At 37.1% G+C, this 22051-nt stretch overlaps 1 protein-coding gene across 1 annotated transcript in view; it reads right to left on the bottom strand.

Moving 5' to 3' along the window:
- Nucleotides 1–776: 776 nt before the first annotated feature.
- Nucleotides 777–22051, bottom strand: part of ube2o (ubiquitin-conjugating enzyme E2O) — a 43673-nt gene continuing 22398 nt past the window's right edge. Inside the window, exons 9-21 of the mRNA XM_067372646.1 lie at nt 13686–13746; nt 13117–13462; nt 5818–5972; nt 5497–5609; nt 5302–5424; nt 4959–5048; nt 4569–4839; nt 3248–3724; nt 2886–3022; nt 2527–2730; nt 2011–2068; nt 1011–1534; nt 777–974 (exon numbers count right to left, since the gene is read on the bottom strand). Of these exons, the coding sequence (XP_067228747.1) occupies nt 777–974; nt 1011–1534; nt 2011–2068; nt 2527–2730; nt 2886–3022; nt 3248–3724; nt 4569–4839; nt 4959–5048; nt 5302–5424; nt 5497–5609; nt 5818–5972; nt 13117–13462; nt 13686–13746 (2757 nt within the window). The remainder of the gene's footprint in view (nt 975–1010; nt 1535–2010; nt 2069–2526; nt 2731–2885; nt 3023–3247; nt 3725–4568; nt 4840–4958; nt 5049–5301; nt 5425–5496; nt 5610–5817; nt 5973–13116; nt 13463–13685; nt 13747–22051) is intronic.

Genomic DNA, 22051 nt, shown 5'->3' with positions numbered 1-22051 from the left:
GATTTTGGTGCAAAACGCTAGCAGGAATGATCAGGGTCTGTACAGTATAGATGACTGGGCAGTTGTACAACTTTGTCTTTTTTGGATCAAAAAGCAAGTCACCAACTTTAAAAGAATGAATGTATTGATCAAGACTGAAAAGCATTGCAATGTATAAAGCAGCACTGGAAATATGGAACAGAGAGCAAGTCATGCTGGGAAATATAGTTATTTGATGAACCACGAACTAACAGTCACACCTGATCTGAAACTTCATCCTTACTCCTTTTTTTTCTCCATCAAACTTCCTTCAGCTTGTGCAAACCAGTATGTGGTCTGGTGGTAATCCCATCCAAAAAAAAAAAAAAAAGTAGCAAAGGACAACGCCTAAGACCAATAGGAGTATCCCTCTGGCACAGTTTTTAACCACAAATCTTGAAAAGTCACAACACAACAAAAGATTCAGTCATGCCTCAGTATCTCTTAATGTTTCACATCTGTCCATACTTCCCTGAGAGAGCGGTGTGACGGCAGAGTTGTTGTCAGGGAAACAATATAGAAGCATATGAAATTTCAACATTGTTTAATACAAACAAATAATGTATGCTGCCACCCAATGACCAATGAGAGGCAACAACAAACAAAGCAACTAAAGATGCACTACGAAGCAATTAAGAAAGGCTGCTGGGAACATCTGCAGCCTGATGAGGAGATTAAACTTCCAGGCCCATAGTTAAAGGGGAAAAACACAGCTCTTGTGTTGAATAAAGAGGGAGAAAAGAAAAAAGGGAAGGCAATTATTTATTTTCTGGGTATTCAGGAACACCAGTAGCTGTGAGAGTAGCTCGATACTGCTGCAAAACTACACGCATGCTCTTTACAAAGCCTTTGGAAAGAGGAAAGAGTGGGAATCCAATATCTGGATAGCCACTGCGCTCTGGAAGGAAGCTTCGATAGCTTTTTCTCCGTTTCTTTGGTCTAACAGTCGGCTGAGACTCCTGACATGGTTTTACACTTTGTTGAGATGTCACAAAACCTGACACCACTTCAGAACCTTCCGGTATTTCTGATCCTGCACCACCCCCCACTGAGCTATCACATTGAGAGTTCTGGCTCAGGTCCCGTTGCCCGTCTAAACCAGGAGGTACACTGGCCCCCACTGTGGAAGGACTGAGACCTGAGTCCTCAAGCTCCTCTTCACTTTGCACATCCTGTTTGCTTGGGCTGCTGTGGGCCAGAGCTGAGGGGATCTCTTCCAGAGGTTCTGCATGGAGGCTGCCAACCCCACATCGTGAAATACGGTCAGTCACTGCCCCATCCAAATCTAGCCAGGACTCCAGCCGATGGACCAGCCGCCAGCCACTGCAAGCAAAGTGCTCACAAATCTCCTGCTGAAAGACCTCCACAGGCTGCTGGAGAAGTTGAGTCATTGACTGCACCATCTTAATGAGTGCCATCTCGTTGTAGCAGCGACTGTTCTCGTAACCCTCTTGAAGTCCCCGGTCACTGTCAAAGCCAGCCTCATTATAGTATGGCTCATTAACCAGGATCAGACCTGAAGGGGTGGAGAAATAATATTTACACAATGCAAGAGAGAAATAAAGCTCACCCTTCATGTTGTTCCAAACCTGCAAGACCTTCGCTCATCTTCGGAACACAAATTAAGATATTTCAGATGAAATCAATAGAAAGAATACTTTTTGTGCGCAAAAACAAAACAAAAATAATGACTTTATTCAGCAATTTCTTCTCTACCCTGTCAGTCTCATATGCAGTTGAGGCAGTGAACCCAATTCAGCGCTTCCGTGTTTACATCCGAACGCCAGCTCCATATTCTCCTTTTTAGAGAAGAAATTGTTGAATAAAGTCGTTATTTTTGTTTTGTTTTTGTGCACAAAAAGCATTTGTCACTTCATAACATTAAGGTTGAACTACTGTAGTCACATGGGCTACTTTAACAATGTATTTATAAAAAACACAATGACCAAAAATATATACTGCATGTTTTATACTGTATTAGTTTTAATTAACCTTGTATAGAGATAAGCACTTGCAGTAGACTGGATTTGCTGGTCCATCTTTCAGTACCCTGTGAAAGGAAACATTACAAAAATCACATGTCAGAATTGACCAATAATCATACAATGCAATTAAGAGTATTAAGGATTTAGTGATAAAGCCAAATTGTGCTTCATGAATCCTAGTGGTCAAAAAAATAATCAAAATTAATCTTTTGAAGTAAAAGAGTTTGATGTAATGCATGTACATGGACTTTCAGAACTGTAGTTTCTACTAATGCTACATGAACATGTCACTCATAACATGTTATTTATAGTCTTGCAGGTAAAACAGGAAAAAAAATGTGTCAGAAATGTCAGAGAGTTAGAAAATGGTCATGTAAAACTGACTAATTTAGGATATGATTAGGATATAAATTAAAGTCCTCCAACATGGTAAAAAAATTACCAAAGGAAGTGCAAAGAAGAGGGTAGTCCAAAATCAGAAATGCATCAGTCAAAAATTAGAACAGAAAGTAGGTCAGCTCACCTTTCCAATCCAGGTGCCGAGAAGACTGACACAAACCTTCCCATTGTCATAGAGGTTGGGGTTAAGTCGTCCGCTGCACTGAGACAGGTAACGAAAGAGAGGAGGAACAGCAGGATAGATATTAGGAAGCTGGATATCAAAGAGGAAGAGTCCATCCTCATATGGAGTGCGGTTAGGGCCCTTAATGAGAGCTGAGAAAAGGTCCTAAAGAAAACAACAGGAAAGGTTAATTGAAGAAAAGGGGAACTTTTGATGGAACTGATTCAGAATTGTTTTCCATACTTTGTAAAATAAGCTAAAAACAAAACAAAACAAAAAAATCTAGAAAAAGTTCATAAATGTGTGCAAGGCAAATTTACCATTCTGTCCTCAAAAGTCTTTACCATGATGCCATCGGGCAGAGAGGTGGCCAGCAGGGCCATTTCTTTCCTTACAGTGCTAAAGAACTTCTTTGCTTCTGCTGGCTGGAATTCCATTTTTTTAAAAGAGTGGGTGTCTATGGCAAGAAAGAGGGGGCATTTTTAGATGGCTTCTAGAATGAAACTCGGACAGTGTGCTGTATGAAATTGCTGTTATGATTTTTATTCAAGAAGGTACCACTTCATCGACAATTTCTATTATAAATAATATACTGTTCATGTAAGTAGTCAATAATTCTAATGATATTTTTGTTTATTAAAATGAAAAAATAAATAAATAAATTTGGGTGTACAGTATGTACCTGGAGCCCATTCCAAAACGGAAAACACTTCCCCTTTAGCACTGGTGAAAGTGACACCTGGTTTGCCTCCACTCTGCTGACACAAAACCGGTGTGTCACTAGGCCACTCAGAACGCACAGGCGTCTGTGGTTCAGCTAGCACTGGCGCCAACACCTTTTCCTCCTCTATAGCAGCCTCCATTTTATCTTCTTCTACAATGGCCACGTTGTCTAGAGTCTTTTTCAGGTTCTCCTGAAGTTTCTTAATATCATCCAGAAAGCGTTTTTCTTTCGTGGGTTTGGCATCAGCGGGGGTTGTGGCAGCAGTTGCAGCTGATGGTTCGGCAGTGGGTGAGGTTGGTGATCCGGTCCAGAGCTGCTCAACAGTCATGTTCTTTAAACTTTCTAAAATCTTTAGGGCTTCTTTAAGCTCACGAAATCCCCGTGGTGGAGTCTCTTTACTGGGCTTTTCTTCAGGTGCAGCAACTCCACCTCCACCTATGCAAGGAAAAATAATTAGTCTTTAGGTGAAAACACCAATTGCAGCATCAAAGACAGACAACACTGATGTTCAGGGCCATCGCTAGTGGGGGAAAAGTGGGACTGAATACAAAGGGTCCAAGAGATATTGAGCGAAGGGGTTGGACCACAATGTTCCCCCGCCCAATAAACGGTGCAAGGGGCCCAGAAAATCTAGTGATGTCACAAATGTTATTACATATCCATGAAAATAAAAGTATAATTGAGATTTTATTTATTCAAATCATGACAATTCTCTGAATAGTTTTAGCATGTTCATGGATATGACAAAGTTAATGGCGGAATAGAACTGCTACGCATGCTGCTGCAGTTCAAGTATGGATTTGCTACTGCCAAAAGACGCACAGCAATGCTGCTGGGAGCATGCAAGATAAGATGCTGCTGCTGCATGAATAGGCATACATAATTCCCGGAGCTAGGGAAGGTGAAGGGTTTCAGAGGAACTCTGATACCGCAATACAGGACCAAGCTTACGGTGAACTGGAAATAGACTATTTAAAGGGTTAGTTCACCCCAAAATGAAAATTCTGTCATTAATTACTAATTATTAATCAAAAATATCTTAATTTGTGTTCCGAAGATGAACAAAGGTCTTTCAGGTTTGGGACGACATGAGGGTAAATACTAAATGACAGAGATTTCATTTTTGGGTGAACTAACCCTTTAAGATGGCTGAATACTCAATTTTTTTTCTTGTGAAACAATGTGAATGGAACATCTTATCTGATACTTAATAATCTTGCAATTTCATTGTAAAAGTTTAATTGTAAAAATTTGCAATTTAATTGTAAAAATTCAGTACCTCCAGGAAGTTCAGGTGTGGAGACAGCTCCTGGTGAGTCTGTAGTCGTGGAGGCATGCACACCATGGGTTTTGCCATCAGCAGTGGCACCTGTGTTAGGGGAGGAGACTGAGATGTTTTCCACTGCACCTGGTTCCTCTTCTACTTGTCCATTATCTGTCTCCCAGCTATCACTCTCATCTTCCCATTCTTCAGATGAGGCACCACTACTGCTACCCTCTGCAGAGTCATAATATGTTTCTTCAATCTCAGACTCGACATTATACAAGTGCTAAGAGAGAAAGAATAAATGAGTGTTAGTTCCAGGGTCTATACAAGTAGGTGCATGCGCACACAGTAGCAAATTCTTTTCATCAGTTTAAGTTAAAGGCTAGATAGACTGGTGCATACCTGTGGCAGGACAATAGTCTTTGAATTATCAGCCCACACAACCTCCACTTTACTGCTCAGATCCACCATGCACACTTGGCCAACAGATCTCTACAGTTGAGACAAGGCATAAAGACAAAAGGAAAATTTCCAATAAGGTAGAAAGAACTATCAAACTACCTTACAAGAGCACCAAGTCATTTTGTCTACTTATATCAAATACATAGAAAAGTTCTGGTGAACTGAATAACAAAAATTATTATGGGGAGTTACATATTAAACTAGAGAATCAGACTCAATATTAAACTGCACACTGGCAATGTGATAAGCCTGGAAAAATTTCTATGCAAAATTATGTTGGTACCTCATTTTCACAGTCCTCTGTGTCCGAGTTGCCGATCCTTATGACAATATCCGTTGTGTGAAAATGGAAATCTGGATGATCAGCAATGTCATAAACACTAACATCCTCCTCCTCCCCAATCACCTACATATACAAGATTAATTTGTTAAACAATATTAAAATAGACAATCCCAAACACCTCAAAATCAAAAATACCTCAACATCGTTGCCCACATCATTGAGTTTGACCCACTTGACTACACAGGTTCTGGCCTTATGATCACCTGACTGAAGCACCCCATAGACACCTGTATCATGAAGAGCCTGGGCTGCAGAAGCCACAATCAAACAGGGTTTATTATAAGTGAGTAAAAAGCAAGATCTTGTCACTTGTTGTGCCTATATCTATTTTACAAGTCAATTGTAATCAACCTAATATAAGGACTTTACTGATACAGCATGCTCCACTAAATAAGCAACAAACAAGCAAACCAAGAGCCATATTGAAAATGACAACTGTGTTATAAAAGAACATACGCCGTTTGTCTACAACATAGTCTCCCGGGCAGAACTCATGGTTGTCCAGGTGCTGGATAGGGATCAGGTCATTGGAGCGGATCCCTGTCTCTAAACTTCCATCCTTCCACATCACATCTGCAGAGGTTACAGTGGAGACAACCTCAACTGCCACCCTACGCACAAACAGACATACCAATTAAGAGTCTATTCTAAATGAAGTTATATTTAATTTGACAGAAATATGATCTACTTAAACTGTTTCTTTGAAGGGGTCATATCATAATATCTGATTAACAGATTGTGTAGCAGATTTCAACAAGGATTGTTTCATGTACCTGTCACAACGCAATTAAATTTTTACAGCTTCAATGTAAACAATATGAAGTAAATCTAAACATCAGAGCTCATTCTTTGTGCATGAATTAAGTCATTAGGATTTAACAGTTGTGTGTCATGTTGTAATCATAACGTGTCATCATGTTGTTGTTAACATGTCCATAAGCTCAACCAGCATGTTAGTGTAACGCAAACAGGATTACATTAGTGGCTTCAATGCATATCTGTCCCAGAGGCCAGATGTCTGATGAGGCGTACGTCTATTATTTGGTGTTAAATATAAGCAATTAACGGTCTTTAACAAGTCCTTAACAATTAACACATATATGTTGTCTCTCGGCATGCACATCAAAATGCTGTTTTGACTTTGTTGCATCTATAGGATCACAAAACAACATGATCAAAAGGGATGGAGACTGTAACAATTTAGGAGAAATCATAATTTTAATAATGATATGATTTAATAATAAATCATAATGACACTTGGCACATTTATTAGTATGTTTATTACCTAAAGTAAATTATTTGTAGTTCAGTCATTGGTTACAGTTCAGTTCATTTGTTACTCAGTTTGACTAAATCATTAAAAAAAAAAAATGACTCAAAAGTAATATGAGTGAAAACTAGAAAAACAAATAATCCTTTGCAGGTTCCCTGTTAGCACTGGGTTTAAATCCAAAATATTGCCAAAATAGGCGCTTTTACATTTCGCTTTGAAACCAAAGCTTTTGCAATCATCTTGTCAATCAGCTCCTCACTCTCATGATAAATGAAATATGACTCCTGCTGCTGATCTGTGCTGCATTGAGCAGATGTGTTTAGTTTCAGGGCTCCAGACAAAAAAAAAAATGATTAAAGCTGCAGTAGGTAACTTTTGTAAAAATGTATTTTTTACATATTTGTTAAACCTGTCATTATGTCCTGACAGTAGAATATGAGACAGATAATCTGTGGAAAAAAATCAAGCTCCTCTGGCTCCTCCCAGTGGTCCTATTGCCATTTGCAGAAATACACCGCTCCCGGTAAGAAACAACCAATCAGAGTCAGGAGGAGTGTCTTAGCAGTTTCAATCAAGCTCGTGTGCGCACTGATCACACTCCTGTCATGCACAGCCATAGTGCACAGCGCGTACAGGCGTTCGAAATTCAAGATTACCGTGTGCTGCAGCTTTGCTTATGGCGGACAAACAATCCAGTTTCGTACGTATAACTCATTTTGGCATATATATTCTACGAGATTACAAACTCGTACTATTGATACGCATTTTCGTGTGATCGGGGTCTATTATGTCATGATATGCGGTTTTAAGATTTTTTCAGGCGAGAATGTGCTGGTTTAAAGCTCAAATTTGCGGTTTATTGATAAAGATAGCGCCTTTCTGAAAATTTGATGTGACGTCGTTGGAGTTGTGAGATCCAGGTGATCACCGGACTCTCAGCGCTCATGTACCCAGCCGAGAGCAGCCTTACCTCGGCTAATCCTTCTGACGTTTGCCGCTGGTTCCGTTTTGGCTGAGGGCAACGTGACATTTCATAAATTTATATATGGCTATTTAACTTTTGTATCCTACTAAAGCGCTGATTTTGTACGCTTGACTGAATTGTTTGCTTTATTTCTTATTGTATATTTTTATTCCTTTTATAATGGCTATTATTGAACATTAAAACTGACATTTAAAAAAAAGAGAAGGTTGTGTTTTATGTTAAAGCCTATTTCATTTCATTACAGTGAAGATAATCAGAGTATGCACAAATAGTATTACATTTAATATTTTTGAAGCCAGCGCGTGCTGAGTGACGTTATCAAGTTGTTCAAGCTGTTCCATTTGCAGAATCACCGGACTTGTGTTCTCCCGTCCACAGGAGTTCGTTCTCCGGAGTCGAACTTGCCAAGTCCTAACTACCAAGGACGCGAGTGCCAACTTAGTGAACTTGGTTTTGAGAACCGCCTAGTGTCAAAACTCTAGCCGCATAACATACAAATAAAATGTCACGCACTGTGGAAAGTTGCAGAAATAATGTACTAGCAAACCTTATTTAGCATTACATATCGATAGAATAATTACTTGCATACTGTAACATTAGTTACCGTTATATTATCTTACTAACTATTTATTACTTATAGAAATAGTGCATATACGTCATATAGTTTCATTACACGTAATGTTTTGAGGACCAAGTTTGTAGTCAAAGTATGGGAAGGCCATAGTCAATGTAAATCATATTGTTGATGTTTCGTCCATATCAGTGAATGTGCTATAACTGTTTATTGCTTGCTTACTAGCCTGCGCGTTCACGGCAGGCTCCGTTGTGATGGGGGAGGAGCTGTGGAGGGAGGGTTGTAGCGCAGCAGAGAGCAAGGGAAGGGGGAGTGACCTGTGAGTTGTGCTTGTTCAAATTTTCAGGCTAAGTCAACTTTTCTAAAAACTCCCTACTGCAGCTTTAAGGAGCCATTGGCTCCTATAGGGTGAAAAAACAGGCACCAAATAATTTTTTTAGGAGCCAAACAACAAGGAACTTAAATTTTTAAAAATCACTTACTTTTAGTCATCCTGTTGTGTTTATCTATCTCCCCTTTACAGTTTGAGCATTTTCATCTTATCGTTTCTGATTTTTCTGGGAAATGAGTGTCACTATTTTCACAAAAAAAATAAAAAAATAAAAAAATAAAAAAATAAATAAATTATATATATATATATATATATATATATATATATATATATATATATATATATATATATATATATATATATATATAATATATATATAATATATATATAATATATATATATAATATATATATATAATATATATATATAATATATATATATATATATATATATATATATATATAATATATATATATAATATATATATATATATATATATATATAATATATATATATAATATATATATATATATATATATATATATATATATATATATATATATATATATATATATATATATATATATATATATATATATATATATATATATATATATACACACATACATATACATATACACACACACATATATACACACAACAGAGGCGGTTTCTTCATTAGGCCAAAGTGAGAAAGGGACGGATTTTTCAATCACATTCAACCACAGAGTTACGCTAGCTATCACTGCTAGGCTGTTTGTTCTGCCTCTGGATGTAGTCCAATCAGCGCCGAGTCACGCTCTGTGGAGTACCGCCTCTTTTTGGGCATTTCAGGAGGAGATTTGCCCCGATTGCTCCCATATACTCCCGTTCAAAGAACTTTTTTTTTCGAACTGCAGGGACTGCAATGCAATCTCTATGGGTTCCGGGAGGGCTCGCACTAACGTGCTTTCGTCATCATACGTATACCTCAACTTGTGCAAGCGATTGGTGGAAACAAACATACCGCTATTAATAATATTTTTTTAAGCTGAAGTGACATACAATAATTTCCACAGTGCATATTTACATTTCACAGGTATATTCTCCATCTGCAAATGTTAGAAAGTCGAGAAAATATTTCCATTTTGCAGCCAGGCGTGGACGAGCCTTCAGCAAGCACAAACTTCCGTGAACGAACGCCGCCGCGAGCATGCGCGCCAAACAGACGGAGTTCATTCTGAGTCAAATACATTTTGCTAAAAATATTTGTTGTTTAAAATTTGTTTTTGTTGGCGAACATAATTATGCCATATGTAGAATTTCGAAAATTCAACTAAGTGTATTTGTATGATAGCAGTAACTGTAAAGTGACTGTTAATAGGGTAATCAAAATAATAATAATTAGTATGTTCTTTTGTTTTTATTTATTTTCATTTTTAGTTTAGTGTATTTACCTTCTGCTTCAAAAACATTTTGTTTTTAGTTTGTAAAGTTAAAATTTTAGAATGTAGCCTAGGCCTAACTGTGTGTTCACACCGGCGAGCGCGCGTCTTGGACGGTGAGAGCGGCGAGGAGAGTTGAAATCAGGTTAACTTTATGGTAATGAGCTATGACGCGGTTCGGCGGCAACCAATTAGAATGTAGAGGTCCTCGCTTGAGAGGCTTCCGATTGGTTGACGCGACTTGTCATTAACTTTGGCTCTGCTTTGACCCTCCCGTCGGCGGCGGTTTGAACGAACAGCACAGCGTTGTTGGCAGGGCGGCCAAGGCGAATGTTGACGCTCTCGCCGCCGGCGGTGTGAACGCACGGCAATGCGATTTGACCCCTTTTTTGCACATAATATAGCATATACTACACAGTTACATTCATGTTTGTTTTTTATAGCCTTCAATATGAACATTGTTTCTAGGACAATATTGGGCAGAGTGTGAAATATATATATATTTTATTAAATACAGATATATTCTTTTTAGATCCCAGCCCTAATATATATTCAGTATTTAAAGCATGCCATAGGGCTGGGATCTAAAAAGAATATATCTGTATTTAATAATAATATATATATATATATATATATATATATTATTAAATACAGATATATTCTTTTTAGATCCCAGCCCTATGGCATGCTTTAAATACTGAATTTTCCATTTTTTAGATAAGCAGTAATGATACATTATTATATCACTTGTTAAATGATTATTTAACAAAAAGCCTATTCATTCCAGCATTTCTTAAAATAAATAAATAAATTGCGCCCCACCAAAATTGTTTTGCACCAGCCGCCACTGACACACACACACACGAAATAATACTCATTTCTATACCTTTGTTGTTTTTTCAATATATTTTGAGTTATGGAACAGTTCCTGTCATCGTTTGTAACCCATTTTTTGTACAATAAATTATACAAAGAATAACAACCTGATAAAACTACAGAATGAACAAGCTGAATTCAACATACCCAAACATTGCTTAGTTCTGGTGAGTTGTGCTAAACTTTGATTCCAATTTCCTGAGACATTGTTTTTCAGGTAAGAGGTAGGTCCAGGGTAGGCCTAACAGCCCGGATAAATGCACTTGTCCAAACGCAACTTGGTGAAACATCGTTTGATTCCGTCCTAGTATTTTTCTCTCATTAAAACCAAAAGGTGTTCATCAGTTATTGTATATCAAGAGCAAAGACATGTTTGTGTGCAATGTGTTTTGTGCTTTAGCAGAAAGAAGCACTTGATTGTCTGTGTGAAGTCTGTGCATTGTGCACGAGCGCCAAGACAACTGATAACAGCGGCAACGAGCAAAAACAACTCATTCCAGCGAGAGATCGCCTCTTATTTATCACAGACCAGCAAATTTCTTATCGAATTGATACGTTTCTTTCTTTTAGGTACGTCCGTGCGGGCCGCGAAATCGAGACACGTCCCAACCGCAAATTATGCCAATACAATAAGCCTACTTTAAGGAAACTATTAAATATTCCACAGAATGAATAGTCTTGTTTTATTTGTTATATCATTAGGCCTATGTCGTTGTATTAGAAGAAACACCCTCGCAGCATTAACATTCGCAACATGAGTCAGGAGAAATTGTGCATCTCTTTAGTTTACAGATTACACCGCAGGAGAATATTTGTTTTAAATGTGAATTATTTTATTGAAAAGTAGACATTTCATGCTTTCTTAAGACGTATGTTTCATGTTTGTGTGATAATTATTGTCTGAGTTCAGTTCATTTTTTAGACGTTTCAGAAAGATTGTTGACAGATGAAAGCGCATTCTGTTTTTTTTTTTTTTTTTTTTTTTTTTTTACAAAAGCAGAAGGTTTTTACTGTGAGCGTACACAAATAAAAGTAGACCATTTGTAGTTTGTGATGATGTCTTGCACTAATCTGGATCGCCAAAAATGATGGAGTAGGCCTACATTATAAGTTGTTGTCAGCTGTCATGAGGAAAAAAGCCATCAGAACGCGCCGGCGCGATCATCGGCCAGAGGGTCAAAGAAAACGTAGCCTATTTAGTTTCATATTTGTTTCATATCAGTTTTTAAATTTTATTTATGTTGATTATGAAAAGTGAACAGTATGTCTTAGATAGGCTAAATATGCACAATATATCGGGAGACATGCAGTGGGTCAGACGTGATTTTGACCACTTCATTAAGTTGTGTTTTATAGTAAGCCTTTCTTTAAAGTGAATTTCGTTTTGTATAAATTGTATCTTAATTTTAAAATCAATGTTTTATCAACCAATTGCCTGGATTTAATAAATACGAAGAAAACCAATGTTGGGTGTGAACGTCATAATTAATTGCTAAAAGATATTGTTGGTCGAACAATATATTTTAGTTGAACATTATCCGTAGACATACTGGAACCTTAAAATGATCATTAATACTCTTGTTATACTATTTAAGGTACTGAAGACTTTTAGCCCTTAAATTTATCTGATGAGCATGAGCAGAGTAAAATAATGAAAGTGATCAGCATGATTGATATTCAAAACGGTAAGCATTTAATTACGTCATTTAATTACATTTAAATTACGTCAACACAGCAAATGATGTGATAGGCTATTGGTCACAGAACATGCAAATAACTGCAAATTTTAGTCATAACGTGTGAATTTGTATGGTCGCCAATGGCGACCTCAGCAAAAATATCACTAGCAAATTAATATTTTTAGTCGCCAATGCGACCGTTTTAGGCGCAGTCTGGAGCCCTGAGTTTTTGTATCTGTTTTCTAACTGAACTAAATGATTTCTATTACTATAAAAAATAAAAAGGACAGTGGGGGGCTGTGCTGCGGTGGGCAAGTGACATAAACGGTGTTGCAGCTGAACACTGGTAACACCGTTAAAACCAACTATCGCAGCAAGCCTAAGGCAGTGTGTGTGAAACATGCCCATAACCAGTGTCAAAGGTCAAGAAAATCATTCAGTTATTTAGATTTGTTTATTGATTTGCAAAAATAATGATCAGTTCTGTCAGTTGGGACAGAAGGATATCAAGGGTGATCCTGCATGTATTGCACTATGATTTACAACACTAAGCTGGCATGGATAATTTCTGAACTCACAAATCAAAAACACATTTGTTTGTTCATTCATTCACCTGTCTCCTGGTTTAAACTCTCGTGAAAACTTGGTCCTCTTCTTCTTGTGCTTTCTCTTTAGGTTGCGGATAGAGAGAGGGATGCTCTTTTTTCGGGTTGGGCCACTCTGCAGTGAAGCCGTTGAGCTGGCAGAGGAAGTGACAGAGCTGGTATCATCTGTATCATCCCCTAGCTCCTCATCTGACTCTTGGTCCCCCAAATGGGCCCACTGTCCCTGAAGAGCATCCATTGGTGGCTCTTTTCCCTCCTCCAAAGCATCCTGGCATGGAACAGGACCATTGTTGGGGTAACATGGAACAGAATTATCATCAGAACAATCCTGTTCCTGCACTGATCTCTTTTCACCTGAAGCATAAGACATAGTACAAAATATCAAAATATAAATTAAAGACGTCCAAAAAAACAAATATGACATAATCAGTTACATATTTAAACAGCAAACTGAAGCAACAATTACATGGAATATGCTGACTATTGACAGTTCAGTTCAGTTTGTAGTTTAAAGGTGAATATGACAGTGCAGTACCTTCCATTCTGTCCATTTTCTCTGTTGACTGTGAATTGTTACTGTGTGTGGCTGCATTTTCTGTAATTTTCTTTCCCACTTCTTTTCTAAACATTCTTTTTAACTGAAAAATAAATAAATACACAAATTATAAAATGGTCAAAAAACTTAGAATTTGTCAGAAAACAGAATTAAAATAGCCAAAATATTTATTTTCATTTAATGAAAACTGTTTAAATACCAGTTAAGTCATGATATTTCGACTGACCAAACTAGGACTTAATTAAATAAAAATTTCTTCAAGTTTTCAAGTAATTATTCAAGACAGATAAACAGTCTGTAGTAAGATAAATTACAAGCAATAGCATAAATAAAATAATAAAACATAGAACATTGCAACCACTGTTTACTTCAAAGTAAAAAAAAAAATAAACAAACGCTTCATATTTGTCTCACATAAAATAAAAAACAAAAACATTAAAGGGTTAGTTCACCATAAAATGAAAAATATGTCATTAATTACTCACCCTCATGGCGTTCCACACCCGTAAGGCCTTCATTAATGTACGGAACACAAATTAAGATGTCTTTGTTGAAATCCGATGGCTCAGTGAGGCCTCCATGGCCAGCAATGACATTTCTCTCAAGATCCATTAATGTACTAAAAACATATTTAAATCCATGTGAGTACAGTGGTTCAATATTAATATTATAAAGCGACAAGAATATTTTTGGTGTGCCAAAAAAACAAAATAATGACTTATTTAGTGATGGCCGATTTCAAAACACTGCTTCAGGAAGCTTCGGAGCATTATAAATCAGCACGTCGAATCAGCGGTTCGGAGCACCAAAGTCACGTGATTTCAGCAGTTTGGCAGTTTGACACGCGAACAGAATCATGATTCGATACGCTGATTCAGAAAACTCCGAAGCTTCCTAAAGCAGTGTTTTGAAATCGGTCATCAATAAATAAGTCGTTATTTTGGTTTTTTTTGGCGCACCAAAAATATTCTTGACGCTTTATAATATAAATATTGAACCACTGTACTCACATGAACTGATTTAAATATGTTTTTAGTACCTTTATGGATCTTGAGAGAGGAAATGTCATTGCTGGCTATGGAGGCCTCACGGAGCCATCGGATTTCAACAAAAATATCTTAATTTGTGTTCTGAAGATTAATGAAGGACTTACGGGTGTGGAACGGCATGAGGGTGAGTAATAAATGACATTATTTTCATTTTTTGGGTGAACTAACCCTTTAATAACCCTTCCAGTGTTGGAAATGTTTGATAAAGAATCAAGGCTGTAACTGAAATTAGCATTCTTTAATTAGCATTACTATTTTTCTGTTTATTTTTAAAGGCCTGAATTAAAGCTACTAAAGTTTTGTGTAGTGTTCTAGTGTTCAGCAGTAAGTAGTATTCTAATTTTCTTGTCAATATTTTTGTAAGATGAATATTAACAAAATAAAAGAGAGCTGAAAATCTATGCAGATCAGACACTGCAAGCCTAGATCCAATGTTTCAACATAACTTGTCCATTTACATTTACTTAAAGGGTACCTATTATGCAAAATTCACTTTTGCATGGTGTTTGGCTATAAATGTGTGTTGGCAGTGTGTGTACACAACCACCCTATAATGATAAAAATCCAACCACTCTTTTTTTTTAAATCTCCATAAATCATAAGCAGTGTCTCAGAACAAGCCCAAATGTTGACAGACACTGCCGTTTTAACACAGAACCGCCCTGAGCGAGGTCACAGCAAGTTTTACACAGTCCGCCATTGCTGCACTGACGAGAACGTCTCCCAAGCGTTTTAGGTGTTCTGTTGCTGGATGGATTAATCCACAAAGCTCTCTCCATTTACTCCCGAAATCTGATCCACTGAAGATGAGGTGGATTAATTTTGTTTTCGAAGAAAATGCTCCCTCAACTCTACCGAAATTTGTTTATGTCTTCATGAATCATTTCACACCGGACTGCTTTGTGAATGATTGTCAATACAAAGTGACAATACAAAACAAAGGTTTTGCTAAAAATGTGTTACTCAAGGATAGATCAGTACGGTTCGTGATCCAGCTTACAGCCTCCAGAGTGATACTGGATACGGCAGTAATGAAGGTGAGAGCACTTTATTACAGTTCATCAGAGTTGATTTACGGATATAAAGTTTACCAGTTTATTAAGCACCACCCGAAAAGACATAAGGTCTTTATATTTGTTTACTGTTAAACAAATATAAAGTGTTTCTATATGGAGTCAAATTAATGCCTTAAAGTTTTGCACAAAAATAAAGTTTTGCAAAACACAAAAAATTGAGCAATAAAAAAATGTTTTGCAAACAAAAATAAAGAATTGCAAAGGAAAAATTAAGTATTGAGCGGAAAAAAATAAGTTTTGCAAACAAAAATAATAAATTGCAAAATAAAATAAAGTAGTGCAAAAATAAAAATATAATCAATTACAAAAATCAATGACAGCTGTAATCCTATTTTATCTTTGCCACATATTTTCCATGCTCAAACCTACTAAATCATTTGCAACGCTCTTTTTTTTCTGCGTTTCAGTCAAGCGTGCGCTCACGATACCGATTTTCTTTTGCGCTGCACTTTTCTGTGCGGATCTCTTTATGGCACTGGTTTGACGTGGGAGTGGAGTCAAGAAACGGGGGCACGCCCCCGCGAAACACGTCATCGGCAGGAGACGCAGATCGCAACAGAACAGATCAAGATCAAGGAGGAGCCAAGATGGCGTCTTGCTGAGTAGACCTGTTATGCGCACCTGTTCTGATTGAGAATTATTTTGGTCAACGGGTCGTTACTTTGCTCCTATGGCGGATGATTTTACTCGGTAATAACTGAATAACAAAAGCTGAAACCCGCCTGTAAGTTTAATGGGCAAAAAACGAACTAACAGGAACTTGCGTGCCTCGTGGAACATGGACAGTCTGATGTCTTGTGAATCTCTTGAACAAACCATGGATGTCTCCTTGCCTGAATCCGGAGAAGCATCCATTAGATCTCAAGATAAGTTTGAAAAGGATTTCGACGCATGTCTTGCTACTCCCAGCAAAAGTCCTCCTGGAAAAAAGAAAAAATCTGATAGTGTTGTTTCGCTTACTGAGATATTTGATGCTATTCAGTCCCTGAACTCCAAGCAAGATGCGGTTTTTCAAAAGATAACTCACATCGAGAGCTCCATTGAGATCACAACTGCAGCTGTAAATTCTTTGTCAGACACCGTCAATCGACTCCTTTCAGATGTTGCCGCTCATGGCGAAAAGATCGGTAAGGCCGAAGCTTTGATACAACATATGCAACAAGAAAATGTGTCTCTCAAGTCCAGATTGGAAGAGCCAGAAAGGTACAGCCATAGATGGTGTTTGAAATTGCTCGGAGTGAAAGAACGTGAAGATGAAAATGTCCGAACGATCACCATAAATCATCTAGCAAAAGTGGTCCCGCGAATCAAAGACAAGCTGGAGGAGGCGGTGGATGTGGTCCATCGTGTAGGCAAACAACGACCAGATGGATCGCCGCGACACATCATCATTCGTTTTGTCACACGGAGGCACCGCGACATCATTTGGATGGAAGCTAAGAATTCTATTTACCTCAGAGAGAATGCTATCTATGTCAAGGAGTCCCTATCCAGAGCGGACATTGAAAGTCGGAACAAACTTTGGCCCCTTGTCCTGGCGGCACGAAAGGAAGGAAAGAAGGCCGGTTTCAGCGGTCCATTTGCTGTTATCAATAACAAGAGAATCGCTGCCAGTTCAGCACCGCATCTGTAAACTGACCACAAATTTCTAACCGCATGTCAGGTTCGATTTACTTTTTTTATGCACATGTTTGCCCAGTTCGAATTATTGACATTCTTCAAAGGGCGTTCGACCTTATTCTACTGATTCCCTATCCTTCTTAAAGGAAACAGCGTTACATAACTTCCAAGTTAGGTGTTCAATACACACTGTAGGTGTCATTTTCCTTTTCTTTCTTTTTCCTGTAATTTTTATTATACTTTTATTTGTTAATGGACAAATTCGAGTTCAACCAGCTGAACATTGTTTCTTTAAATGTGCGGGGCTTAAGAGATGACATTAAAAGAAAAGCAATATTTCTGTTTTGTAGACGTTATAATGCAGATTTCATTTTTTTGCAAGAGACTCATTCAGCTGCTTCTGATTCAAAATTTTGGAAAGCTCAATGGGGCGATATGTTTTATTTTAGTCATGGGTCAAATAATTCCGCTGGTGTTCTTATTTTAGTTCATAAGTTTAAAGGAAATATTGTTAATTCTGCATCTTCCCCTGATGGCAGATGGGTTATTCTGACCGTTAAATTAGAAAATGTCATTTTTATTATCTGTAATATTTATGGGTTTAACTCTCACACTTTGAATAATTCCTTTTTCACTGACATTTCTCTTATTTTATGTCAACTGCTGAAAACAAACCCAAATGCTAAGTTAATAATTGCAGGCGATTTTAATGAAGTCTCTGATGACTTAATGGATAGGTTTCCAAGGAAAGTTAGACCCCACTCTCAAAACCCTAATATTATTGATTCCTTATGCAAAGATCTATCTTTAGTGGATTCGTGGCGTTACTTTAATAGTAATTCATTTGAATATACATGGAGCAATGCATCAAAGTCTTTAAAATCGAGAATTGACCTATTTCTTATTTCATCCAGTCTGTTACAACATGTTCAAGATATATCCCATCATTATGCTCCCTTTTCAGATCACCTTCTGATTAAATTGTCTTTACAGACTGTTCGCAAGCCCAGCCTCCGTGGACATTGGAAACTTAACAACTCTATCTTAGAAGATGAAATTTTTACAAAAAATATTGAAACATTAGCCACCAATATCTTTAATTCAGAGAATTTTGATTATGCTTCTAAATGGGAGTTATTTAAATTCAAATCCAGAGAACTTGCCATTAGGAGAAGTAAGGAATTAAAAAAAGAAAGAGATCGCATGGAAACTGAACTACTAAACAAAATTGATACTCCTTGGAAAGTTCAGACACTCTCTCAAACACAGGAAAGTGAGCTCCAATCCTTAAAATTAAAACTTGATGACTTATATACTAGCAAAGCTACTGGAGCTTTTGTGCGTTCAAGAGCTAAATGGATAGAAAAGGGAGAGAGGAATACAGCATATTTTTTTTGCCCTTGAAAAAAGGAATTTTAAGAGAAATTCTTTGTCGGCATTATATATTAACAACACCTTATGCAAGGATCCCAAACTAATTTCAGATTTTATCAGCTCTTTTTATGAAAAACTTTATCAATCTAATTTTAATTATGATATTTGCAATTCATTTACTAATGATATTCAAGATTTTATCCCGTTAATTAGTAGTGACTTCAAAAACCTTTGTGATTCCGACCTTAATAAGGAGGAATTACTATCAGCACTTCAATATATGAAAAAGGGTAAGAGTCCAGGTCCAGATGGGCTTTCAACTGAATTCTACCAACACTTTTGGAAGGTATTAGAAGATCCCATTTTCTTACTGTTTAATGAATGTATTAAAAAAAAGAATTTGGTTACTACTATGAAACAAGGATTAATCTCCCTGATTCCTAAACCAGATAAAGATCCTCAAAATATAGATAATTGGAGACCTATCACTCTCTTAAATATAGATTATAAATTGTTTGCACTAGTTTATGCTAAAAGATTAAAATCTGGATTGAATGAAATCATTAATGAGACTCAAACTGGTTTCATGAAAAATAGACATATTAGTAATAACATTCGCCTTATAATTGACCTTCTAGATTATTCTGATCAAATTGACTCGGGGGCTCTTATTGTGTTGTTGGATTTCTGTAAAGCCTTTGACACCATCGAACATGGCTTCTTACTCCACTCACTGAAAGTTTTTGGTTTTGGCAATAATTTTATTGATATTATAGAAATGTTTTATAAAGACATTAATAGCTCTATTATTCTTAATATGGGAACCTCTAAAAGATTCTGGATCCATCGCGGCATACGTCAAGGCTGTCCAATCTCTCCCTTTCTATTCTTATTAGTGGCTGAGCTTCTTTCTATTCAGGTTTTGAATAATCAGAACATTGTGGGATTGAAAATATTTGATAGAGAAATCAAAATTTGCTAAATCGCCATCACCTGCTTTCAAATGAAGCGGCATTTAATAGACAGAACCGTAGATCACTGATAAGACACGCAATATCTGGTTCAATATCGATATGCATCGCCGTCGATATTGAACGCGATATTGCGTGTCTTATTAGTGAACTACGGCCCTGTCTATTAAATGGCGCTCCATTTGAAAGCAAGTGATGGCGATTTAGCGGTAATCAGGGAACCGGCTTTACTGAAGAAATGTGCATGACAAAAGCATTCGATACATCGCCCAGCCCTATTTAAAACCCGAATAAATCGGGGGGGTCATATATTTTTTTATATTTTTGAGAATACAATACACAAAGCACAAACACACACCCATCTTCGTTGATCTAATTTTGACTGTTAAAGTTTTATAATTTGACACAATTAAAAATTTCACTACACCTGCTCAAAAGCATTTTTTTTATTCATGATTTATATTGCATTGCATAATGTGTGCTTATACAAACTGACAACCACAAGTGAATCACATTCACATATGGACTAAAAATTTGTGTTTGCAATTTCAAGTAGGCTCTATTTACATACAACTAACCTGACAGTTGAGTCCTTTACACAGGTTTTGTAATGAAAACTAGTCTAAAATTAAGAAATCCTTAGAAAAGAGTAAACATTGAGTTAACATGTGATTCATTTAAAATACTTAATTTATTATTCCAATATCCAAATATGCTAAAATATTTGGATATTGGAATAATATTGGATATTAATCCCACAGAAAAAAAAAGGTATCTATTTGTAACATGCTGTATTTGAACAAGACAAACATTCGCTGATTAAAGGTTAGCCAATACAAACATATAGAAAACAGTAAACAGTGAATAGACAGGACCCATACGAATCGAGTATTCAAGAATATAAAGAAGTTAGTTAACTAAAGAGTCCCCCATTTACCGAATCTTAAAACACGGGTGGATAATTAAAAATGTTTTCTGACAAAAAAAATAACAAGAACAAATTTTAAACCACGGCAATTTTCATTTTACAATGATCTTCCCTCTCAGTGCTCGCGCGCGTTTGTGTGTATGAGAGAGAGCTCGCGCAGCACTGAGACAACGGTGCTTTTAAATGCATAAGTAACTAATGTGCTAGTTTTCATACAAAATAAGTAGGCTATGTAACATAATTAGGTACTTTAGTTAGTATTAACACAATAACGCAACACATGTAGGCTATACGTTTCTCAACACTGAGAATAAATAAATAAACGCCTGTTTCTCCAGACTCGCTCTTGTCAGTCAGTATACACATCACAGCACTTTCATAATCACTAAGCCATATAGCGATTTCAATTTTATTTAGATTTGTTGTTCAACATTACTTGAGCATTTTATACCCGTTTACCTCAAGGAGTCCGAAGTACCATGACTGCTGTACTGTCCTCGCCTGAGAATTCAGTCACTGAGACTGCAAGAGTGGAAAGAGGATTGCGCGGGATTTTGTGTTGCTGTCGATTTGCGGTCTTTTTTTATTGATAGGCCGTATGCATTTGTCAATCATCTCCGCTTGCTATTTGGGGAAATGAACCCAGCGATATGATTTGTCAAACTCTTTCTTTTGCTGGATTTGAGTACTACGCGCGCACAGAGGACTCACCGGGTTTTTGCGTAGTATAGAGTGACAAATCGTACCAGCGTACTTTGAGGTCAAAATGCGTACTTGGTACGCAAAATGCGTACATGTTGGCAGGTCTGATACAGGTTTGGAACAACTATAGAGTGAGTAAATAAAGACAGAATTTTCATTTGTTAGTTGAACTATCCCTTTAAGGACAAGTCGCAGCATGTGTTGTCTGTCCCTTTAAGGCTCTTGCGCGCATCTAATTTATTGACACACATAAAATTTTCTCTCAACCGTTTACCTTCACTTTACACTTAACCGATGGTGTAAACCTTGTGTATATTGACAGTATTAGCAGAATAAGATGCGAATGATAACTTTGTCCAGCAAATGCAGCGTTTAACAGGCTTTTAGTTTGCATGCTTCGGGTGTATCCGCTCAGAAGAGCATGTGTGTCAGACCAGCACACAGATAAAATGTTTAACCAGCAAGGCTTTAAAATGCATGCAAATAATAAACTTTTGTGATATATTCCCAGTTTCTGACATTTTAGTACGTCCTGACTGACTCCTGACACTGGAGAATCAGCTCTTGAAGCTCCGCCCTCTTAGGCAGAGCGCAGCAGCTCATTTGCTTTTAAAGGGCACACACTGAAACGGCACGTTTTTGCTCAACCCCAAAAAGTGGTTTTTAA

Source organism: Chanodichthys erythropterus, chromosome 21, assembly GCF_024489055.1.
Source record: "Chanodichthys erythropterus isolate Z2021 chromosome 21, ASM2448905v1, whole genome shotgun sequence".
NCBI lineage: Eukaryota > Metazoa > Chordata > Actinopteri > Cypriniformes > Xenocyprididae > Chanodichthys > Chanodichthys erythropterus.
The sequence above is the reverse complement of the archived record's forward strand: the minus strand, read 5'-3'. Positions and strand labels throughout refer to the sequence as shown.